This window comes from Opisthocomus hoazin, chromosome 4 (assembly GCF_030867145.1).
Source record: "Opisthocomus hoazin isolate bOpiHoa1 chromosome 4, bOpiHoa1.hap1, whole genome shotgun sequence".
Lineage (NCBI taxonomy): Eukaryota > Metazoa > Chordata > Aves > Opisthocomiformes > Opisthocomidae > Opisthocomus > Opisthocomus hoazin.
The window spans coordinates 61,136,671-61,160,520 of NC_134417.1; the positions used below are offsets into that span (position 1 = coordinate 61,136,671).

General features: G+C 37.3%; 1 protein-coding gene across 3 annotated transcripts in view; it reads right to left on the bottom strand.

The window, feature by feature from the left end:
* Window positions 1–23,850, bottom strand: part of AHR (aryl hydrocarbon receptor) — a 67,117-nt gene that overhangs the window by 15,407 nt on the left and 27,860 nt on the right. For 2 of the 3 annotated variants that reach the window (XM_075419215.1, XM_075419218.1), the window contains 3 exons: window positions 7,276–7,391; window positions 3,515–3,604; window positions 2,381–2,504 (listed from right to left, as the gene is read on the bottom strand). In XM_075419215.1, the coding sequence (XP_075275330.1) occupies window positions 2,381–2,504; window positions 3,515–3,604; window positions 7,276–7,391 (330 nt within the window). Of the gene's footprint in view, window positions 1–2,380; window positions 2,505–3,514; window positions 3,605–7,275; window positions 7,392–8,176; window positions 8,199–23,850 lie in introns of those variants that run through there. The other variant, XM_075419216.1, reaches the window with a different exon arrangement.

Here is a 23,850-nt window from a genome sequence, read left to right on the forward strand (position 1 = left end):
TTCTATTGCCACAACTTTATTCCTGCAAGATCAACTACTACTGAAAAAGGTGCCAGCTAGTGAGGCTGAAAGAAAATTGGTATCAACAGCTGGCTACTGTCAGAAGAGGTGAATGGAAGAGCTTCTGGCCAGGCAGGCATGTACTGAGAGCTCTGAGTAGTTTAGGGTATCTTCAAGGCCCTGTGTGTGTTTGTTCAGCCGATTCTTTCACGGAGATTAATGAGACTACGGGGAACTTCTTGGAGAGGATGAAGGGAAAGACTTTAATCATCAGTAGCAGACTCCTTGAAGGGCTCTGATTGATTAAGTCCTCAAATTCAGATAAGTCTTCTGGCTGCAGAGTGCCTGCTGAGTGTAGCTCTAATATCCAATAAGCAGTGCAAGGCTTTCTTGCGTGGGTAGGCATGCCCTTCAGCATTTCTACCACTGTAAAAACCCAGTGTTCTTCTCTTGGTAAAAACAGAGCTGGAATTTGAATGCAGCTATCTTATCTGGGTTCTCTAAAGTGTCTGTCAACCTCTCTAGTAAAATGGGCAGCTGAGGAGAGCAGTGGTCTAGGGGCATGCCAGAGTACTGAGTGAGAAGCAACCAGTCCAGGCTAACTGAAGAAGAAATATTTCCCAGACTCAGGCTGGAATCTATGCTTAAGCCTGAGCACAATTATAATATGTCTATAAATATCTACATAATGCTAGCTGAATGTATTAAAAAGCAAATTGATTAAATTAGCAAAAATGTGGAGGATCTTTACGATCAAGTTATTATGCTTTGTTATAAATTGGAATTCAGTTTAAACAGCTTCATCATCCAAATATTTTACGCTACTTGAGGCCCAAAAATAATTAGCAGCTTTTAGTAAGCTAGGAACACAAGGTACAAAACAAACGATTGTTTGTAATCCTGCTCAGCACTTCTGTCACTCAGTCAAACCACGTGCCAAGTCAACCTGGCATCATATTTTTCGAACACAACCTTTTGTAAATTCATATGCACTTGCTTAAGTGCTACAGAAGACCATTTCATTCTGAAGCAAATAGTAAGCCACCCCATAAAAATCTGTCTTCTGAGTGCCAGCAGCTGTTTGCTATACCAAACTGCAATATTAACTAGTTCTGTAGCATGTTTTCAACTGGATTGTGTAGATTGATCCATAGGCAATGTAACAATGTTGATCACTAAATAAAAAACTGAAATATACTGACTGAGTTGTGCGCCAAACAAGTAAATAACATTTGTCTTTTTTTATTTCTCTATCAAATTGTGGCATTTCCATACTATGAAATACTAAATGGGAAACTGTTAGAGTTTTAAATCAAGTTGCTTTACGAATGACAGATTTATTGAAAAATAATATGGACTTTTTCTGAATTAAAAAAACCTAACTACAACCATAGTAAGAGTAACATAGAGCTTTATCTACATATTTCAAAAACTGCTATGCAAAATGGAGCATTACAGTTGTCTCAACAGATTTGTCAGTATTATCAGGCAGACATACGCTTCCCATATTACACGTAACTATCTGAACAAACACACCCCTGTTCCAATATGTAAACAATGTGTTTCTCAATATAGCAGGTCACTAAGCATCAGTCAATAACATGTGAAAATCTGATGCTCTAGCAGGCATGCTGTTTGGTCTTAAAGGTTCATCTATTTAATCTTTTATTCCTCTTCCCCTTTTACTCCCAAGAGAAGAACTGGTCTATGCAGCAGTCTGCGTATAACAGTGGTCAGGAATGCACTATTCCATATGTTAACACTAACTAAAACGTTCTTAGTCATTGAATAGACCTACAAGCCTGAAGAGCTTCAAGAAGCTGTCGTATCCAATTGTCTGGTAGCCTTCCTAAGCTAAAAAATTTGGTGCCTTGATCTGTATGTAAGCAGAAGTAGCAGATTACTTCAGAGAAATCACTTTCTCATTCAAACCGTGATTAAAGATAAGCCGTATAATTGAGGATGAACCCTGGAAAATCAAAATTCCTTGTTTCTTAGGTCATCAAAAGAAACTGTCCGCTTCCCACTGTTGCCCTGTTCGCAACACAAACGTGCAGGATTACCTGCTTTGCTACTTACCACAGCACTACTGATCAGACATGCGAGACATTCAGTCATTTATGCTCCAAATTAAAGTCTTCCAATTTAAAACAAAATTAGCATTTTAATGGTGCTGTGCTATGAGTAGCAGTACCTATTTAAAGTACAAAAAATAGTAATTCTCACTGTTGGATAAACATATCCATAAAACTCAATTAAGTTTAAAAGACGTTATTCCTTCCTTTGTTCATGTAAAAGAACCTAAACTTTTTTTGCATACACGAGTTAAAAAAACCCAACTAATCAGACAGGCAAACACCTAACTCGGCTGAACTCTCACCTTGTACGCTTGGTCCAGAATCTGCAGACTGGGCAGGATTCAATGCCCAATGTAGCTGTCGTTGAAACTCAGGTCTGTCTTCTGTGTGAATCAATTCAAATACACTCTGGTGTATAATATCAGACTATGTACAAACGAGAAAAAGGTGGGAAAGAAAGAGAATAAGCAACCGTTATGACAATATGACATAAGTTTTCTGGCTGACAACATTACTATGGATATAGCAAAATCCATTTTGCTTGAGGATAAAAAACATACATCTGCATATACCTGGCAAAGCTTCATGAAACAATTTTTAGCAGCACAGAAATCAGTCACTCATGACTGCAAATGTGAAAAATAATAAAAAAAAATATTACTTTAGACAAAAATAACATTATATCAAGTATTTCTTTACCTGCTTTTATCTAAGCAAGCCTGGAACTGTTCTGCTTCAGTTTTGCTTAGATAATTTAATTTTACATACTGGTAAATAAAGTACTTGCCAGCTACCACTTGGACCTGACTCATTCTGGGTGCTACAGGAATACAAAAGAAGCCAAAGACCTACAACCAAACAGCTTCCAAAACTAAGCCATGTAGATTATGAACTTTGGTAGCCGGCTTGCAAGCCCAAAGAAGTCAGCCATACATGATCTCCACCATAAAGTGTGAATAACAAATGTTGTTTTGAAATAAATTCACAAACAAATAAATATGAGCAAGAGATTCTAAAAATACTAAAATCACTCAGTTGATACTTAAAACCTCAAGGCATACGGAGTTAATTTTGTATGAAACGTTTCTATTAAAATAACTACCTTCCCATTGAATTATGTCTCACTTGGCATCATAAACTGGGTAACTCCACAGTATAAATTTCAAAAAGTTGTTCCAGTAAAGACTAATTAAGTGTGAAAATTTCCTATCTTGCTTAACTCAACTTTGGAAATTACATTCCTGTTGCCCTTGGCCTGAGGTCCCATTTCAGCTATGTAAGTTGCTAGAGAAGTAATACAGTTTCAAAGTAATCCAACTCAATGTACCTAACTGCAATTTTTATTACACAAACTATCAGACCCTAAATATGAACACTGATGGCCTCTGAAATTAAGCAAAACCTCTGTAAAAAAATAGAGGAAAAAATAAACTTACTTGTTGGAACCCCAAGTAGTCTTGGATAGTAGAAGAGACGTAGAAAACCAGAGCATCGGCTGTAACAACTAATACGAAACCATTTAAGGCCTGGGAAGGAAACACACCAATCTGTCAGCTTCAGAGACAAAATTCTAGATAATTATTGTGGTCTTAAGTTTACCTATACCCTAGTCTCCCAATAAAACCTGAAGCATGCAAAAACATATCATTACATAACAGCATAAACAGAAGGATCCTTCATTGCATCTCTCTACAGAATACATGGCACAATGAAGAATCTAATTAAAAAAAAAAAGTTATTTTGGAAAAATCAGGGAAGAAGCCAAAGCCTGTTGATGACTGTTATTTACTATTGATTGTAGGAGACGAGGGACAGCAGTATGAATAACTACAGGTGTAACTGCTATCAACCATGGCTCACACTGCTCGTGTGGCTCAAGCCTTTGGTAGCCCCAGCTGCCTGCAGCAGGAATGGGAGCCATGTCACAAACCCATTCCCAAAATCTGTTCTATTCATAGCGCAGACAGGCCTAAGTGGACAGGAAATCAAGCGATCAAGATCCCCTATATAGTCCAAAAAAACATTTTATAGCTTACTTAACATAGAAAACCTCTGCCCAAGCGGACTGTTGCAAGTAAACAATGTTTTTGAAGAGATTTCCCCCTTCCTGAGGCAGCAGACTAAGCGGCTCCTTACTCAAAGTCACGCAAAGGGCATTTATCTGAACTCCCAATCAATACAGTTCATGGCAATTGTTGTGATAGCAAACAGTACATTTGTGACTTGGCAGCTCATCTGAAAGGTGCTGATGTACTTCTATGGATTTCAGTCAAGATTTAACAAAAGGCTGTCTCAAGGGACTGGATTAAGTATATTGTGCCACTTGATTTCGTCAGCTGCATTCAAAGTCAAATTTGGCCAGCATACTCAAAACACATTTTTAAAAACTCTTTATTACACAAAATTATCATAACTCATAGAAAATGTAAAGTAAGTGAAGGATATCCTCTATCTTTCTTTAACTACAACATATTATATTTTTATTACAAAACTGCACCATTCTTCCACAAACACTAATTCCCATAGCCCCAGCCATGGTAACCACCATAGTTGCTTTTCCACATTAGGCAAAGATAGGGTTTTATCATTTCTTGTTCTTTCACAATACCGTCTAACTAAGTCAAGGTTAAAGACTGGATTAAATGACTGGTCTTAAAATGCTGTGAACCACTTTTTTAATGTGTAGACATTTCATAATCTAGTCTCCTAAACAGTTGTGACCTCTGTAAAACCTCTTTATATATAATGTTTAGTGAACTTTACTGGAAAATGGTATGAGCTAAAAAAAGTAGTTACATAAAATTCTTGGTTTTGATGAAGTTCGTACTAATTCCAAGGGAGCAGGATGCCAGGATGGCAGGTGCTTGTGTCCTCTGTTGACCTATTCTGCAGAGCATTTCACCTCAAGAGGTTGATACAATACTTGTGCGAGCTGCACAGTGTCTAATTCTGGCCCACATGTTAAAATCAGTTATTCTGCTTAGTTTCACAAAAAGCCATGGAAAGTTTTGGTTTTGCCCAGTCTGTGACAAAGGCAGACGGCTCCTCTACCTGGAATTCAATCACATTTTACAGTGACTCTGGTACGCAGTTCATTTTGAACAGGATTGTTACTGCAGAAATCAGATGCCATCAGTAAGGTAGAAATTCTGTACAATTGAAGTTGTTTGCCCAAAAGTCTACTGCAATGAATTATTGGAAGTTTCTTAAAACATACAGATATCCAGCATATACCAATAAACAGGAGATCAGCTCTGACAGAGGTTTTGGCAAAACGTAATCCTAAAATGATTGCCTTTAAAGGCATAATGAAATTTCTCATCAAGTCATTGGGGATAAGATTTGTGCTTCTACAAAGATACCCTTGATATTCCTAATACAAGTGCAGTTACAAAACTGTTCATTACTGGTGCGAAATGTTACAACAATTTCTGACATTTGACTTGCACTTTGTATCATAAACTCGCTTAGACTATACTAGATTATGCGTCTAAAATAAGACTTAAGTAATTTAAATAATTTTTTTAAAAGGAGATATAGCTTAATTTTAAGGAAGGCACATCTATGTATTTGATCTGTATTTCCACAATGTCTTGAATTGGTAAGACAGTTTCTACACTGAAAATCAAAGACATCACAATTCTCTGTTTCTTATGAAACAGGAAAAAACATCTGATAAACCAATAAAACCAAATATAAACAATATGGTATATATTAATTCCATCTTTTCAAAAAAATGGAGAGATAATAAAAAGGAAATGTTCATTATCAGTTATAGTTTTTGGAAACCTCTGTGACACAGAAGACTTCTGAGCTTAGGCAGAAGGGAAGGTTACTACCACAATTTACGTATTACTGATGCTCCGTATCTTCCAGAAAATTTCCACTTTCATCACTTACCATTTCTTACTTTCCCTAAGAAAATTCTGCCTGCATATTCATTCTCTTTTTTGTTTTAATATAAAATATTTACAAACTAATAAATTTGGTTGATTTACTTCCCAAGGGGGCAGAATTTAGCATAGCAAATATATCATCCATTTTATTTTCATATTGGAAGGCAGCTTGCTACAGCTGTTTCATCATATAACTTCCATTCAGAAGTAAAAAACCCCCTAAATTTCACAAATAGATGCCTCCAATATAAACTATATACTGTACATTTTTAGATAATTTCTGTTTACAAAAAGCTGTCCACCTGGAGTAACTCTGCAACAGTTCTTTGTCCTATTTTATTCAGGTTAGAAAATTACATACATGTCCTAGTATTTTAGTTGGTTAGGAAACCATTTTTCACTACTATTAGTTTACAGTAATTGCTTGCTGGGATTCTTAGAACCTGTTTTCACTTGTACCCTTTGAACAGTTGAATTAATTTTATTCTAAGCAAACCTTTGGCTCTAACTGACCTAATGATTTGCCACTTCTGATACATCAGTGGGAAACCTGTGTACAATGTAGATTACCAACATATTTCAAATGGAGCTGCAGGTCACAGTAAAATCTATTTTGTGAAACTACTTAGAACACTGGAATACTTACATTAGTCATTTCTTGAGCTTAATCTGGACACTGTATTGTATGATTATATTTCATATGCTTTGACACATTAGGACATCAAATTAGACTACATAATTTCAAACCCCCCTATTTTTCATTAACACATTTTACAGTAGTTCACACTGCTAAAAGTTATTGAATGTGTTTTAAAATTTGTCCTGAACCTGTACTAAGAGCTCTGTGTTCTTTCAAACCACTGAGAAAGCAAGATATTCCAGCAAGCCCAAGGTCTTTTAAAGACAAATTGGTTTTTTTAGACAATTAGTCACCAAATTTACAGTACATGACTAACCTATCTGACCTTTACGAAGACTGTTTCTTTATATTAGTATCTTTCTTCACAATAGCTGCAAAGAAATGGGAAAAAACAACTCTAAGAAATGACTCAGAGTTAAGAGGACCCTGTAGACTCACACCTGCACTTCAAAGTCATTATTACCACCAGAGAAAAGTACAAAAGCTGTATAATATTAACCTAAGAAAAATGAGGAAAGAATCTGACAATAAGAAAACTTCATTTTTAAACCTCATCAGTGAATAACTAGTGCATTAAATACAATATAATAGTTTTTCTGAGTTTTTTTCTTTTTTTTTTTTAATGTAAATCTATGTCTAATACATCCACTGGAAAACATACCTGCAGTAAGAGTTCTCCTTCCAAGATCTGCATCCCTTCTCCATGTTTTGCTGTTCTACAGTTTTCCTGAATGCCATTTCTTTCTGGTCTTGCAGAGTTATAAGATTTCAATGCAACTAGGAAAAAAACAAAAAAAAGTTGACTGATCTTTGAAAGGCTCACTAGAAGTTTATGAGATGTTGTGCTACTTTGTGTAAGAAAAAATTATATTTTGAAAATGATTATAATGTCAGTCCAATGAAAGATTTGTGTTTCAATGTCAGAATTTTTCCTTACCTTTAGAGATAACCCCCAAATTTGTCATCTGTCTCCTTTCTAAACTATAATACTTTCACAACAAAATCGGTGTTATTGAAATCAATCCAAATCTAATTACTTTATTACTTTTTTTTTTACTTTTTTTTTTCTGTTCCTTCTCTTTACTATAAGGCTCACTTCTAGTTTGTCACTCTTGTTAATAAAGGACATTTTTGTTTTCATACAACAACCTCCTATAACCTGTTAACAATTCTGCTTTAAGGTGTGACAACACTTACTCTTATTCTTATCCCATCTAATTTCAGACATCAAACTATGGTATCTCAGATTCATGCCTGCCCTAGACATAAAGCTCCCTTCAGAGAAAGGAGGGAAAGACACAGGAACCCTATATGCATATTACACATTAAAGAAAAAGTAAAGAAAGCTATTTCAGATGAAAAGGCTTTTTTTTTTCCCCGCCATAGTTAGATTTTAATCTTTTAAACAATTAAGCACGCTTTCTAATTTCAGATAAAATACTATAGCCATGAATCACCATTGTTCAGGTCACAAATACATCCAATTGAAAGAAAGTAAATTACTCAGTGAGTAAGGGATGAAGAATCAGGCCAAATTGCTACAAACTACCTGAAAGACATACCTGCCATCTCTGGCTGTGTCTTCTAATAAACAGGATGCTGTCAAGTAAAACTAGATACTCAAAGACTGTCCATAACTCAAGATTTACCAACTTTCCAAACAGTTCTAAAAAGAAAAAAAAAAGTCTCTAAACCCAGAATTGGTCTGAGTGGGTCTGTAGTGCTTAAACAGGTTGAAATCACTTGAATAATTCTAACCTAAACCTTTACCATACAGCTAAACACCACCCCTAGCGCTCTCAACCCCAAAATTTCTAAACTGCAAAACAAGAGAAATTTACACAAGCAACAGCACTTCTGTAAAATACCAACAGTGTATTCTCATAATGATGAGATATTCACCCCAAATTCCAAATGATTTTTCAACCTGCTGAAAACCTTCATTTTTCAGCTGCTCAGAAGTTTAGTCCATAGTCGTAAAGAACTCCTGTTCACTCACTTTTCAACTACATTAAATGATATTTTACACTAAGTATATTAACTGCAAGATAAATTATGCCTTTCAGGTTTTTTTAAGCTATCACTGCAGATAACTTTCAAGCCAGGCAGTTTTGATTAAAAGATCCCTCAAAGGCACCGCAGAGGAAAAACATGTTCTAAAAAGACATTAACTGATTAGTCAGTCAGGAATTTATCTGAGGGTTTGCTTTGAAATTGCTCTTCTTCCTACCAAACAGTCAAAAAGTCCTGTAATAGGCCACACAGAGTTGGAATTGCACATTCATTTTAAATTCAAGCAAGTGGAAGATGTAGCAATATTTTTTTTCCTGAAGTATTATTTTAAAAGGATATCTAGAACATTCACTAAAACCCCCTGAAGTCCACTGGCAGTATAAGAAATCTTCTTATCCTTTTAATTTATATTGTACGATTATTGAGAAAGCCCATATTCAGCTTTGGAAGTTGCAAGTAAAGATGCCTAATCATTCTTGCCATTCTAAAAATACATACAGTTTTTTTTTTTTCATTTATAAAGTGCAGATAATAAATGAGGGAAGGAATTACAGGTGGTTGACTAGTGAATGATGTTCTGCTCTACATCTATCAATTAACAAAGCTCTAGAGCTCAAACGTCCTATGCACTTGTATGGTTATATTCCTCCTAACTTACATGCAATAGATACATGTGAAGTTACTTATTTTGCTGAATTGGAACCCACACCTCTTGCAGAAGTCAGAACGTGGATGAAATCAAGCTGTCGTAAACTAAGACAGATGGAAAATTGCTGACAATCTGGGGTAAAAAAAAATGGAAGATACAGTGCAAATTACAGCCGTATTCATCATTGGGTGTGCATAACTCCTAGAAAAAACCCAACCCCACATACAAATTTACCTTGTTCCGACAGACAAATCACAGGCCTGCTAGAGCTCCAAGCCACTGGAGTTTCTCCCTCAACACCCATAGGTAGGGTGAAGGGATCGCACTACAGGGAACTTCAGCTTCTGAGAGGCTGGAGATCCATCGCTAAGCGACAGCTCTCAAACACCCCCACACTTTTATAGAATAAGCTGGAAAGAGTTTAACTGCTCCATCTACGGAAAGGAAAATTTTTGTCATCCTTCTTCTCAATTAATAAAGGGGTGTCGAAACTGAAGTGCAGATGTTGCACAAGTAGGTGTAGTCTTCTGTTGATTTCATAAAAACTAAATTCCATTTATTAAATAAAAACTAAATTTTATTCAGCTGGTACTAGAAAAAAGCCAGTTTCACAAAAATCAAAAGTCCAATCAGCTAGAAACACTTAATCGCAAAACCAAAACTGATTTCGTGTTAGGTGGAAGTGATTAAAAATATAAATAATAATGTAAAAAAATCACAGGAAATATGACTAAATATTTCTATTTTATACTTCAGAGAATAACAAGTGAGATACATTTCATCATGAAAGTCTGTTTAGTCCAACAGAGCTAACCAGAAGTGACTGAATATGGATACTTCAGATCAGTAAGACCTGATAAATTTTAGTCAAGATTGTAAAAGCAGCTTGTTGAATTTCCTACTGGGGAGACAGGGTAATGGAATGGATGATACAGAACTTTGAATAATAAATACTTAAAAGAAGGTTGTATTTAAAAAAAAACAACAACTGTATTTATAGGACACACTCATTTCAAACTAAGTATAAACTTTTAAAATGATATTATAAGTGTAACTTGTAAAGGTTACATTGTTAATCAAATTAAGGTATGGTAATTACCAGCCCTGTGTGATTAAACTTCTTTACCAATACTCTTCAAGCAAACCTTAAAAAGAAATTGCTAGTAAGATTTTTAGGTTGACACATACACTGTGAGAGTAACAGAGACAACGCAGGTCCCTGACACTGAGCAACCCCGGCTACCTGGATGCAAACTTGCAACATGTGGTTCAATAGAGCCAAATTTAAGGCTACCAGATCCCAACAAATGCTGGCCTTACAGTATGGAGGGCAACGTTGCAAAGCGGTAATTCTGAAAAGACACAGTCACAGCGCGCTATGCTGTGGCCTCAGAAATACCAGCTAAAGATACAGTAACAGATGATGACAAGGAGAACTAAAGTTAAAAAGGAAAAGTCATCCAAAAGTAATATTACAGTCAACATCACCTAGTTTAAAATCAGCCATGTATTCTGCTGCTTTTCATAGTCTGTTGCTCGTTCAGTCAGACAAAATAATCCCAATAGTTCATTGCTTTATACTCTTTGAATCTCTGAATTAAGTACAACATGTTTCAGCCTATCCCCTCTTAATTTTCTACCACAGGAAATTAAAACATGAATACTCTCATAGAGTAAACAGAAAAAACCCCCCTCTATTCATACTCTAAAAGACATGCAAGACACAACTAAATTACTTTTCAGAATTTCCCATGAATAACATCAAAGCAAAAAAAATAAAGCACAGTTGTTTGGGGGGGGGGATTTTCTGCTACACTGTTTTAGCAAGAGGGCTAAGTTGTAAGCACGTGCTTTCCAAGTAGGTTAATGATTGTCAGTTAATCCTATGTCCAGCAACAAGCACCATTTCCATTGCCCAGACTTTCCTGAAGTAAAAGCTAAATCCCAAAGACAACAAAACTAGACAGTGACCTTTAGTAGGTTTTCTACACACAGAACAACATTGTAGCTTCTGGTGCATTTATTTTACAGTTGTGAAATGCTTTAGCAGCCAAACCAGCAAATGTAAAAGAGTTTTATACTGTATCAACAAATTACATAACAATGGTAACATCGTTTTTTACCAGCTCCTTATCTCTGGTTATAACTGTTACATTCAGGTGATGAGAGATTTGTATAGAGATTTAGTGTACTTTCTTAGACTAACAATATATCTTGGGGGGGGAGGGGAGAGGTCTGACATATAACTACTTCAAGTCTGGAACAGAATTCAAGCAATTGAGTTGTAACTACTGCCCAAAGTCATGTTTCACTTTAAAACTATGTGAGTATTCATTCAAAAATTGTTTTCACCACCCAAGGAGAGCAAGTATTAAGCAGTCTTGCTTCTTTCCATGGAATAACATTCAGTTTGAGAAATTGCTTTGGGACATATAAACTGCATGAGTTATAAGCAGCATACTGAATCAATTGATAGTACATGATAGATTAATTTCATTAACTATTTGTTGAGATACTCAGAAATTATTCTCTTTGCTGTGATGCAGAAAACCAACATGCCTTGCTGTTGCTGGGGCTGTAGGAATAACAACACTTCTATGTCCTAACTGGACTTTTAAAATGCATTTCCCTCAGTATTAGACCTGTCACTTTCACCTTTCATGGGAGCAAACCCTCAGATTCCTCCTCTCCTCAAACTAGGTCCCTGAACTAAGACACACTTAATATCAGCTGTGACTACTCAGTGGATTCAGCTGGAAACAGCATCTTCATTCTCTTACTAGCTGTAAGCAGCGATCGACAAATTAACAGATTTGATGTAATGTAATAATCTTAAGTCATAACAACAGGAGCATAGAAAAGAATATGGGGAAAATTATTAAAAAAAAAAAATCAAGAGTCTATCTACCATCTCATTTAATCTCCATGCTGTCCTCTAACAGAGGCCCTAGACCAGTGAGAAAAAGGTCTTTCCCACCTTCAAACATTTGATCTCTAGGGTTTCTGCTTGGTAGATACGTCTCCCCTGGCTGCAACCCACAACAACTGGTGTCCTCTTCCTTCCGCGCTGTCACTCTTGTGCTCAGCAAGAACCTTTGCCATCGGTTCCTCACTTGAGAGCCAGCTGCTTTCAAGTCCCATCTCCACTATTTCATCCAGTTCAGCCTGCAAAATCTATGACTGTGCAGCCACCTGTAGCTACCAGACCACCTTCAGCAGGAATCCTGTAAACAGTGATTCCTTACTCTGTTTACCAGAACACCAGAGAATCGCAAAACTGTCACAGAGTGAGTGCAAATACACTCCAGAGAGCTCTACCTGTACTAATTGTTGCAAAGTCAATAAAGTAACTGGAGATGCAGACAATTCAGCATAAGGAATATCTCTGCAACTACCTAGCCAACATTCTGATGTGCATTCACATAGAAGCCTGATTTAACACACAAACACTTGCATTGCCTACTGCACTATTACTTTAAGAAAATAATATTGGCAGTTAAACTTCTTAAAGTAGAAGAGAGGCATTCAAAAAACTTTCCAGTTCCCCTTTCCATGAAAGAAGTGACACTCCTACAACATCTGTACAAATATTCAAAAGGACTATCAGTAAAAATGAAATCTAATAAAAAGGCCTTTAACCTGCATGTGACTACTGTCTTGTAGAATATTCAGTTGTCTGGCCATAGAACCAGAGAAGAGCATCCCCCACAGTGGGGGGATGAGCATCCCCAATATCAGGACATTGGCAATACTCAATTCAGCCAAATCCAGTACTACTATACTATTTTCCTTAAATCTAGAAACTACTTAATTTGAAAAAAAAAAAGTGCATTTTTGCAAAGCATCAGAAAGAACAAAATAAACAAGAAAAAATAAAGGTAATTTTTTTCTGTGTTGAGTGAATAAAGAAGTTTTTCTGATATAAACGAAGAAAAGATACCACCACATTTGCTGGTGCTCAGCTGTGGAGTCTGGAGAGCTTATTGTCAACTGAAACGTCAGCATTCCTATAGCAAATGTCTCTTATTATTATGAAAGGAGTGAAGAAATGTATGCTTAAACAGATTTCTCATCTCAAAATTCGCTTAAACCGGCCACGTGCTGTAACAGTGCTGAATACAAACCGATTCAGTGATTGCTGGCTGAAAAGCTTCCTGGAAACCACACCAAGATACTCTGCGGTTAGAACCTTTACTCTTCCCTGCCTTTTTATCTCCAAAGAAAAAGCATAGTAAAATGTTTTTGAGGAGCCAAGCTAGCACACCGCAGGGAGGTGCAGAAAAAGGAATATCAAGACACCAAATTTTAACTGGGTCTTTTAAAATCATATTGAGATGCAACAAATTACTTAAATCAGGCTGGAGATAATTGTTACTTTTAGTTGAATGATCTGTTCAAGCCTACAACTGTATTGAAGTAGCACTTGCCTAATATCACAAGTATATCCTTAGCACATCAGTCATGCAGTCTTGGAATTTAATCTTGAAGAGCTTTCCAGAACCGCTTTATATCAAATTTTGGCACTGTTTCCACAATTCGGCCAAACAGGTCAAAGTTTGCAGTCAGAGCCAATTTAGACTGTTCCATAACCTTTTCAGCAGAATTGTGAATTCAGCTACTCTGTTCTAGATTACTGTAAAAGACAACAGTTCTCATGAAGGGGGTGGTCTTACTTGCTTCAGCAACAAATGTTAACCTCCAACATGAAGTTCACCAGCCAAAACAAGACAAGGAGGGCACTACTCAGAAAACCAAGTTTAATATTAAACTCTTGCCTAAATCATTAACATACACTAAACTGTTTATGCTGGGAAAAGATCCATTTTAAGTGGGAGAAAACACTATACATATCCATGCATCTATATGCAAGTGTAGCGACCTTGATTACTTAAGATTATATGAAAAATTTTTCACCCTTTATCTCTGAGAAGGGAAAAATGTTTATGAAAGTTATTAAGTAACACAAAGAATAAGTTGCAATTATTTTTTTTCAGAAAGATAAAATATGCATTGATTGCATATTTTGTACATGGGTACACTTCTACTAGATAGTTTTATTAATGAAATGCACAGTCTATGCTACATTGCTAAGGATTGCTCTGTACGTAGAGCCACAAGAGAAAATAAATACAATTCAGTGTTATCATACTTATACCTCTAATATTTTAGTAATGTTACACAAAGAGATGAGCTGGACTTCTCTGTAGGCTGCATGTACAAAGCAAAAATGTTACATATGGTGGAAAAAAGAGTCTTCACCATATTTTGCACACTTAAGTTTTGCATTTCCTATCCCTTCATTTATGAATTCTGAATATTTTTATTGCTTTATATTGTTTATTTATATCCTAGTAACAGCTGAGAAAGTATTCACACCCAAGTACAAAAAACAAACAAAAACAAACAAACAAAAAGGCAATGTAGGGTACACAATTTATCTTTGTTCACAGAAATTCTTATAAAGGTCAAATAAATTTGTATTTATTCCACTAAATTAACAAAATTTAGTCATTTATTTAGTCACCTGGCTCTTGCTTTCATGCACTCCCAGTTTCCACATGATTAGATTTTTGACACATCCTTGTTTTTAATATTGACAAGTTTTTAATACTGAAGGGCTTCATATTTTCATTTTCTAATTCCAGTATCTTGGCCTCCAATTATTCTGCCATCTATTAACAATTAAATCTGAAAGTTGTGATATGTATCAGCATTTTTATTTCTCATGTCTGAAGAGAAAACAATTTAAGGGCAGTCTTCCTTGTAAACTGTATTACAATTTACAATACAGCTTGTAAATTAACAGTAAACTCCGGATGGATGTATAAGAACACCGTATTTTCCATTTGTATAAAAACAATGTAAAAAATATAAACAATGTAAGAAATACATCACTATTCTGACACAGTCTGGAGCAATAAATGAAGAAAACAATTTACAAAACAAGCTATGGAAGTGGAATAACTGGATTTTGTAAACTTAAGCAAAATGAGGGTGAAATTCTACATTTAGGATTGACTAGTAACAAAGGATATATTTTTTCTCTTAAGCATGTGAATGACTGAACGTGCCAAATTATGACAATACCGGAATTGCTTTCAAATAATATATTTTACTTTTAAAGCAGGAAAATACCAATAAAACACATGCAGGAGCTGCCTATATTTTTGTATTTCCATAATGAAAGCCAAACAAATGTTAAAAAATTAGTACCAATCAACCTTCAACTTCAGAGGACATGGTACTTCGATTCATAAGCATATTTTCAGATAATGTTGAGACATATAAACGTGTCTACATATTTAGGAAAAGCAACTGAAAGAACCTATGAGCCACAGGAGACAGGTATTTCTTCATTTGGCCTCAAAGAAATTATTAACAGTCCAAGAGTGAGAAAACACCACGAAGCAGCTACCCCAAGAGGATAAACCATAGCACCACAAATACTTTCAAAGAAATATTAGCGGTTGATTCTGGGGAAGGAAGAGAAAAGAGACTGAGGGGGAGCATTACTTTTACCAGAAAATGTTTTAACAAGAGAGATGGAAAAAAAACCCTGAAAAAATATTTTCACTGATTAAAAAAGGAAAAAAGAACAAGAGTAAAAAGCAAGTAGTCAGGTTCTGAGAATATCCTGGGCTTTTGAGAGTCAATAACTGCTGTACAGATAAAGATCGCCTACTGATGTGTACAAATCTGTAGAAATCAAGAATTTCCAGGTGCGCGTCTCATTTACAATGCACATTTTGTGCCAGTGACTCAAACCAGAGCCCCTCGGTTCCATAGACCTGCACTGAACACAGTGGAAGTTCTGCACATGTGCACTCCTCAATTTCCAGTCATCCAGTACTTTCTAGTTTAACCCAAATTCAAACCAAGTCAAATGCAAACTCAGTAGCTATACATCAGACACAGCAGAGAGAGCACAAGACTAACCAGCTGTGAGGATGTTCAAATATACAAAAAATTTTCCTTAAGAGAGGAAGAAATGTAGGATTTGCCCAAAAAATGCTTAGGTTAGAGAAAACAGAAGAAAGAAAATTTCATATCTAAAAGTGATTGATTCTGAGGGTTAAAAGTGCGTGAATACAAAAAGATTTCAACAGAAACTATAGGAACATTTAGGGGTTGCCACCAAAGCAACTACTAAAATAAAGCTGCAATTGTTTGCTACACTAAAAAGAACCATTTATAATACTGGTATAAAAAAAGATAAACGTCTTCCAGTGTTGAGGTTCTATTAAGAACTGTCCTTGAACATTTCACAGATCACGGATGAAAACATATTTACGAAACAAAAATAAACCAGTAAACGTTTTGCCAGTATTAGACTGAAATTACTCAAGGTACAGCTCCAGAACATCCCAATGGCCCACTGTACTTGCACTTCAGACATGTCTTCATACATATTTTACACTCAACAACAGAAAAGCGCAAAAGTGGTAGACATTACTCGAACTTCCACAGGAATCTAAAATATTCTTTTCTTTGCAATCAATATAGAACTAACATACATGAGGAATAAAAACAGTACACAACATTTTTCTCAATGCCAAGTACCATGGTTTTTGAATGTGAGATATTTCAGATTCACCTAACAAAACCCACCTAATTTTAAAATGACCTTGGGTTTGCCCCACTATACAAAAAAGGTCCAAAGTGTAAAATATTATTTTCCATTTATCTGTGACTGAATAATATGCCTAAATAATTTAGCACAAAAGCTATTTTTGGTGTACGGAAGTCTGTTGCTTGCCCTTTTAAAACTGACATGTCTATGAGCTCAGACCAGTGCTACTTGGTTTCCAGGTCTATAGCAAGGATACGTTTCCAATGTTCATAGTTATAAATCATAAGACAGACAAAAACTTGGCAGGAGTATCACTTTTTTTTCTATCTAAACTTCAATCAAATTTTGCCGGCCAAGACTCAGAGGGAGCCATGAATTTCCCATAAATTATATATCTGGATCACAAGATTATTTATGAGACAATAAAGGACTTGACTTTTTTACTGCAGAAAGCATTTTTTAAAAAAGATCTAGTATCACTGTTGGGTAAAATTTACCAACACCACCAACAAACAAAACCAGAAAAATCTTTCAATAGCTTTCAAAACCCCTCTGTACACGTTTCCTTGATAAACCACTTTATCCTGGAATACTGTAACATAGCGTTTTCATTTCATATGTTATACTTTAACACAGTATGTATTTGAAAATGTATCTTCAATAGAAGTTTGTTACATTAATTTGTCATTTTTGTCATTTAAATAATTTTATTAAATGTTATATCTGTAAAAAAATTCATGCTTATCAGCAACTTTTGAAAGTGTCTTGAAGTGACACAACCAACAAGTCAGTAATTTACTTGGTGTTTTACTGCATGTAAAGTTACTTGTTTACTGAACCACAATTTCAATCATAAAACTCATTTATAATAAAACTAGGAGATATATTTTAATAGTTTGTTGTAGTAACAATCCATTGTTCTGCTAAGTGCATAACTACATGGGTAAATACTAAACAGGAGGAAGAACAAAACCATACACCCTTCTTTCTAGCACCTAAAATAGAGGAAAGCCTCTACTAAGAAGCTCCAGTTCTCCCAGGCATTCTTTTTATACCCGCAGAAAGCCTCTTAGAAGAAATGAACCCTAACCTCTCTTCCCTATGGAAAGCTGAACAGGTAATAGCAGGTAAGCAGGACAGGAAATAGATCTTACCTAATTAGTTTACTTGTGATGGGCTAAATCCCAGAACCACACAGAATTACAGAATGGTACGGGTTTGAAGGGACCTCTGTGGATCATCTAGTCCAACCCCCCTGCCGAAGCAAGTTCACCTAGAGCAGGATGCACAGGACCTGGCCCATATGGATCTTGAATATCTCCAGAGAAGGAGACTCCACAACCCCTCTGGGTAGCCTGTTCCAGTGCTCAGTCACCCTCAGAGGGAAGAAGTTCTTCCTCATGTTCAGCTGGAACTTCCTGTGCTTCAGTTTGTGCCCATTGCCCCTTGTCCTGTCGCTGGGCACCACTGAAAAGAGTTTGGCCCCATCCTCCTGACATTCACCCTTAAGATATTTATAGGCATTTATAAGGTCCCCTCTCAGTCTTCTCTTCTTCAGGCTGAACAAGCCCAGCTCCCTCAGCCTCTCCTCGTAGGAGAGATGCTCCAGTCCCCTCACCATCCTCGTAGCCCTCCGCTGGACTCTCTCCAGTAGCTCCTCATCTTCCTTGAACTGAGGAGCCCAGAACTGGACAGAGTACTCCAGATGCAGCCTCACTAGGGCAGAGTAGAGGGGCAGGAGAACCTCCCTCAACCTACTAGCCACACTCCTCCTAATGCACTCCAGGATCCCATTGGCCTTCTTGGCAGCTAGGGCACACTGCTGGCTCACGGTCAACTGGTCATCCACCAGGACACCCAGGTCACTCTCCGCAGAGCTGCTCTCCAGCAGGTCCACCCCAAGTCTGTACTGGTGCATGGGGTTGTTCCTTCCCACGTGCAGGACCCTGCACTTGCCCTTGTTGAATTTCACCAGGTTCCTCTGCGCCCAACTCTCCAGCCTGTCCAGGTCTTGCTGAATGGCAGCACAGCCTTCCGGTGTATCAGCCACTCCTCCCAGTTTTGTGTCATCAGCAAACTTGCTGAGGGTACATTCTAACTCTTCATCCATGTCATTGATGAAGAAGTTAAACAAGACTGGGCCCAGTACTGACCCCTGGGGGACACCACTAGCTACAGGCCTCCAACTAGATTCAGTGCCGCCGGTCACAACCCTCTGAGCTCTGCCATTCAGCCAGTTCCCAATCCACCTCACCGACCACTCATCCAGCCCACACTTCCTGAGCTTTCCTAGGAGGATGTTATGGGAGACATTGTCGAAAGCCTTGCTGAAGTCAAGGTAGACAACATCCACTGCTCTCCCCTCATCTACCCAGCCAGTCATGCCATCACAGAAAGCTATCAGACTGGTCAAGCATGATTTCCCCTTGGTGTATCCATGTTGATTACTCCTGATAACCTTCTTTTCCTTGACTTGCTTAATGATGACATCCAGAATGAGCTGCTCCATCACCTTTCCAGGGATGGAAGGTGAGGCTAACTGGCCTGTAGTTCCCCAAGTCCTCCTCCTTGCCCTTTTTGAAGACTGGAGTGACATTGGCTATTTTCCAGTCCTCAGGCAGTTCTCCTGTTCTCCTGTTCTCCATGATCTTTCAGAGATGATGGAGAGTGGCCCAGCAATGGCATATGCCAGCTCCCTCAGAACTCATGGGTGCATCCCATAGGGGCCGATGGATTTGTGGGTGTCCAGTTTGCTTAAGTGATCTCTACCCCAGTCCTCGACCAAGGGAATGTATAGCAACTTCCTGAGTCAGAATTTGGACAGGACACTGGGTTTCCACTGTTATTTTGGAGATACATCACAACCTTGATAGTTAAATAACCTAAAGAAATGATGGTTTTAACTGCAACAGCCTCCAAAACTGACAGATGTCTTTCCCCACAGCTTCAGTCACGGCAGCGTTTTAAGACAGCAGAAACACATATCCAAAAATGAGAGAGGCAACAAACAGCACAGCATCTGTGGCTTCGGTATATTTTTGACATGGTAACAGACACTGTTACACTTCGAAAATATATATAGGATCATAAGCTACACTACAGCATATACATGGGGCAGAGTCTAGGGGTGGGGAGGGAGAAAGAGAAAGACAGGCTGAAGACAAGGAGGAAGTTATCAAAAATATGCATAAAAGCTGAGAGGATGGATGGTTTTGTGGTTCTGACACCGCCTTCCTGTGCAATGTGGTAGAAATCATACAGGCACCATATACTTCATTTCCTTAGCTATGAAACCAGAATAGGAACCTCTAACTCCAGCAGCACTGCAAGAGTAAATCCAGTAAAGATTTAAAAGGTCAAATACTCTGAGAAAAATCTGAGTGCCTCATATGAAAATTATATTAGATAATACATAGTTTGAAGCTTTGCACAGTATTTTAATATCATCTTCCCTGACAACTTTGGTGTGTTACACTGAATCAGTAAAGTTTATGAATTCAAGATCTAAAAATGATTGTAGTCCAAATACAACAAAAATGGAAAAAAACTCAATGGGCTTTCTATAGAGAGTGTAGAAAAAGGAGAAAAAAGGTTAGACTGAATTTCATCCCAGACACTTTTATTGAAGACTGTGGTTAGGTGGTTGCACAGGACAGAAGCCTGTATTTTTAATCAAGAAAAGCAGAAGTAGCAGCAGCAAGCATCACATAACATACGCGGTTAGGGGTTAGACAGTGACACAACGGAAAACTGTATTTTATTCATTACAATTCTATGGAGGAGGTAAGGAGAAAGAGGCGAGGAGGGCTGTGAAGAAGGGCAACTGGAGCAAACATGCTAAACTCTAGAAGGGGAGGACTTGAGGGAGACAGGAACCTCTGCCTCCTGTCATCTGGTCTCCCCCGGGGATACATTTCATAGAAGGGCTATATGTCCTTGAGCAAACCTGTGAACACCTCCACTTTCAGGCAGAAGTGTTCTGATGAAAGGAAAACCACAGACAAACCACAGGTGTAAGTTTGCAAAGCCTATTCCATAAATTGTAATATTAAAGGAGTTTATATTAAAATATACCTTAGATATATTATACTTAGTACTAACACACAGTTGCTACTGGAAAACTCATTTACTAGTCTTTCAGAAAAGGAACTGCTCAGCTGAGTGGGAAGTGTGAAGACAGCCACAGTAAAGATGAAATAAAAGCCTAGTCTGATTCGTGGGTTACCAGGCACATCTACACGTTCTCACAGACAGAACCCTTTTTTGCCTTAAAAATAGTTTAATGTTATTTTATGTTTTTAAGATTCAAAATTTAACCCAGAGTTTTACTTATGATTTAAATAATCAGTCCAGTTAAGGCTCTATTGCCAATAACTATAAACACAGAAATGATACATCCCTTTCATAGCATAAGCTTTTCAGTAAACAAAAAACTACATAAAATTCTCTCAGTATTTTCAATATTTGCATTCCAAATTTAAATAATACTTTTCTTCGTCACAACATCAAATTATTACTAACAAATTGCTGCACAAATCAAGACAGAAATTACTGTTAGTAAAGTGCCTCAGAAATCAAGATAGATACTCAGAGAGTATTCATTTAGCATCATCACTCAATTGACCCACTGATACACATAAACAAAGCAAGCTCCTGCCTTGAGAAGATTGCCCTGGAGGGCAACCACACGAAAACAAAAGATGAGCGATAGCGTCTCAGACTGCTAATAAAAGATTTCAGTTTCTTGTTGTAGTTTCACTCTTTATAAGAACTACGCGACTTGTGTGGACTTGCTGAGTTGTTTTTGTTGGGGAGAGGAGGGGTTGGGGGGTTTTGAGGGTTTGTGTTTGTTGGTTTTATGTTTGTGTTGTGGGGGTTTTGTTTATTTGTTTTCAAACTATTTAGAAATACAACTCTTACAGAGAATCTGAGGGCACAAGGGACCTTTCGAGTTGTGACACTGCCTGGCCATGCAGCTGATAAGGTAACGATAATGTCTGGTTGCAGGATTCTGTATCTCCGGAGCTAAGAATTCTACGCCACAATGTAAGAGGAATTTGCATCCATTTGCATCCATTTGTCCCACATTTTTACAGAAAGTTTGGGACTTTGCTAGATGGACGGAAAGAACGGCCAGTTTCACTGACTCTTCATTTCACACACATCCCTTTCTTGTTTGGGAATTCCCTATATTCTTATTTCTAAAGAAACTTTGACATTTAAAAGTCTGTACGTAAGTAATTACCTTTTCCTCTTGAAATGCTTTTTGAAGCATATGCAACCTTTGCTGCAACTGAAATGCCATTAGAAAGCTAAGCTGGAAGGTGCAATGTCTTAAAGGAGACAAAGCAGCATTTTCAGCCAGTAACTGCTGCAAGAATTTAAGACTGAGAGGGACCTCCTGGTAATGACATCTCCACCGTAAATATCAAGCTGAATCTTAAGAACACTTATTCCCTCCTTTTTTTTTCCTGAAATTCTAGTAAGGTTTATTTTGCTACTAGAAAGCTTTAAATCTCCAGTGCGCATTTTTTCATGCCCATTCCCACATCTTCCTGCGACAACACTGCCCATTAACTTGAACAGGGTAACTGTGAGAAGGGAGAAGAGCTATCTGTTATATTCATAGACAACAATCATAACCCCAGCCTTCATTACACCACACTAAACATGACAAACTCAGAGCCATCTCCTGTAACATACATTCTCCAGGCCTTCTCTGCATCTGTTCCAATTATATTCGTAAGACCCTAACTTGAAACTGAATGACATCTCTTTCTCAGATCTTCCAGAGAATCTCAGTTGCTGTAAACTGAATTTGGAGTAACCATGCAGTATGGGAACAGACCATTCAAGACTGCTTCAGGAGACGCCACCAAAATCTTCAGAAGGAAGAAAAATATTTTTCATTGGTGTTTATTAACTACTGAAGCAAAAAACATTCTTAACATTTTAGTAGGCAGTTTGAACACAGTTATTGTCTGGCTTCTAGACTTCTGAAAAGTTACATAATAGGAAATACTGTTTTAACACAGATAACTGCAATAGAGACTGATATGGCTATCAGTCACAGTATTGTACAACTCAACTCCAGAGGACCAGATCCATATAAAGGACCTGATACATGAAATTTGGATTTCTATATCCAATATACTATTTAGAAGCCTCATAATCGAAGCAACACACATACTTCAGTTTCCTAAGTTTCACCATAAGCCCCACCACGTATAGCCAACACACCTTCCTCTAGATGGGAAAGAGTGGCTTGATATCCCCAGAAATTAGGTGCTCTCCTGCCTCTCCCCTATATAGCATAAATCCGGGTTCTTCTGACAGCTGGTAGCCACCAAATATTTCTGTATGTCTGGAGAAAATTACATAACCCATTTTTACAGCATCAGGATATGCTAAACCCAGGTTCCATCCCCCTGTCTGCTACAGGTGGTCCCAGCCCTTCCTTTCATGGCAGTAGTCGTCACTTATAAAGCTGGGGTACAGATAATACCTACCTTTCCTGTTGAAAATTTACTATCACATAGAAAAGATTCAAAAAGTTTCCCAAACCTGGAAATTAAAATCAGAAAGCAGGTTCCAAGCTGGGGCACCAAACATAGAGAACAAGATCTCAATCCCTGATCCAGTCCCCACTGAAAGGGCCATTCAGCTCTTCCATGGCATGGCTTCTTGGTGGGAAAGGCATAACCTAGTCCAGAAAACTCAGTTTTGAAAGGACGTTAGATCAAGTCAGTTAATTAAGAGAAATCAGAAGTCATTAACAAGGAGCATACTGAATTAATCTTGACATCACAAATGATGTAAAAAGTTTTATTTTTAGATAAGGCTGCAACATCAGTAAGGATATCCGCCCACAGAGTGGACACTATAATGGAGAATTAGCATTCACTGATTTTGGCCTCCACAGAGAAAAGAAAAACAGAAACACGCTTAGAGACAAAATTTGATGGCATCTTTATTTATAATGAATGTAATAATGTGCATACATT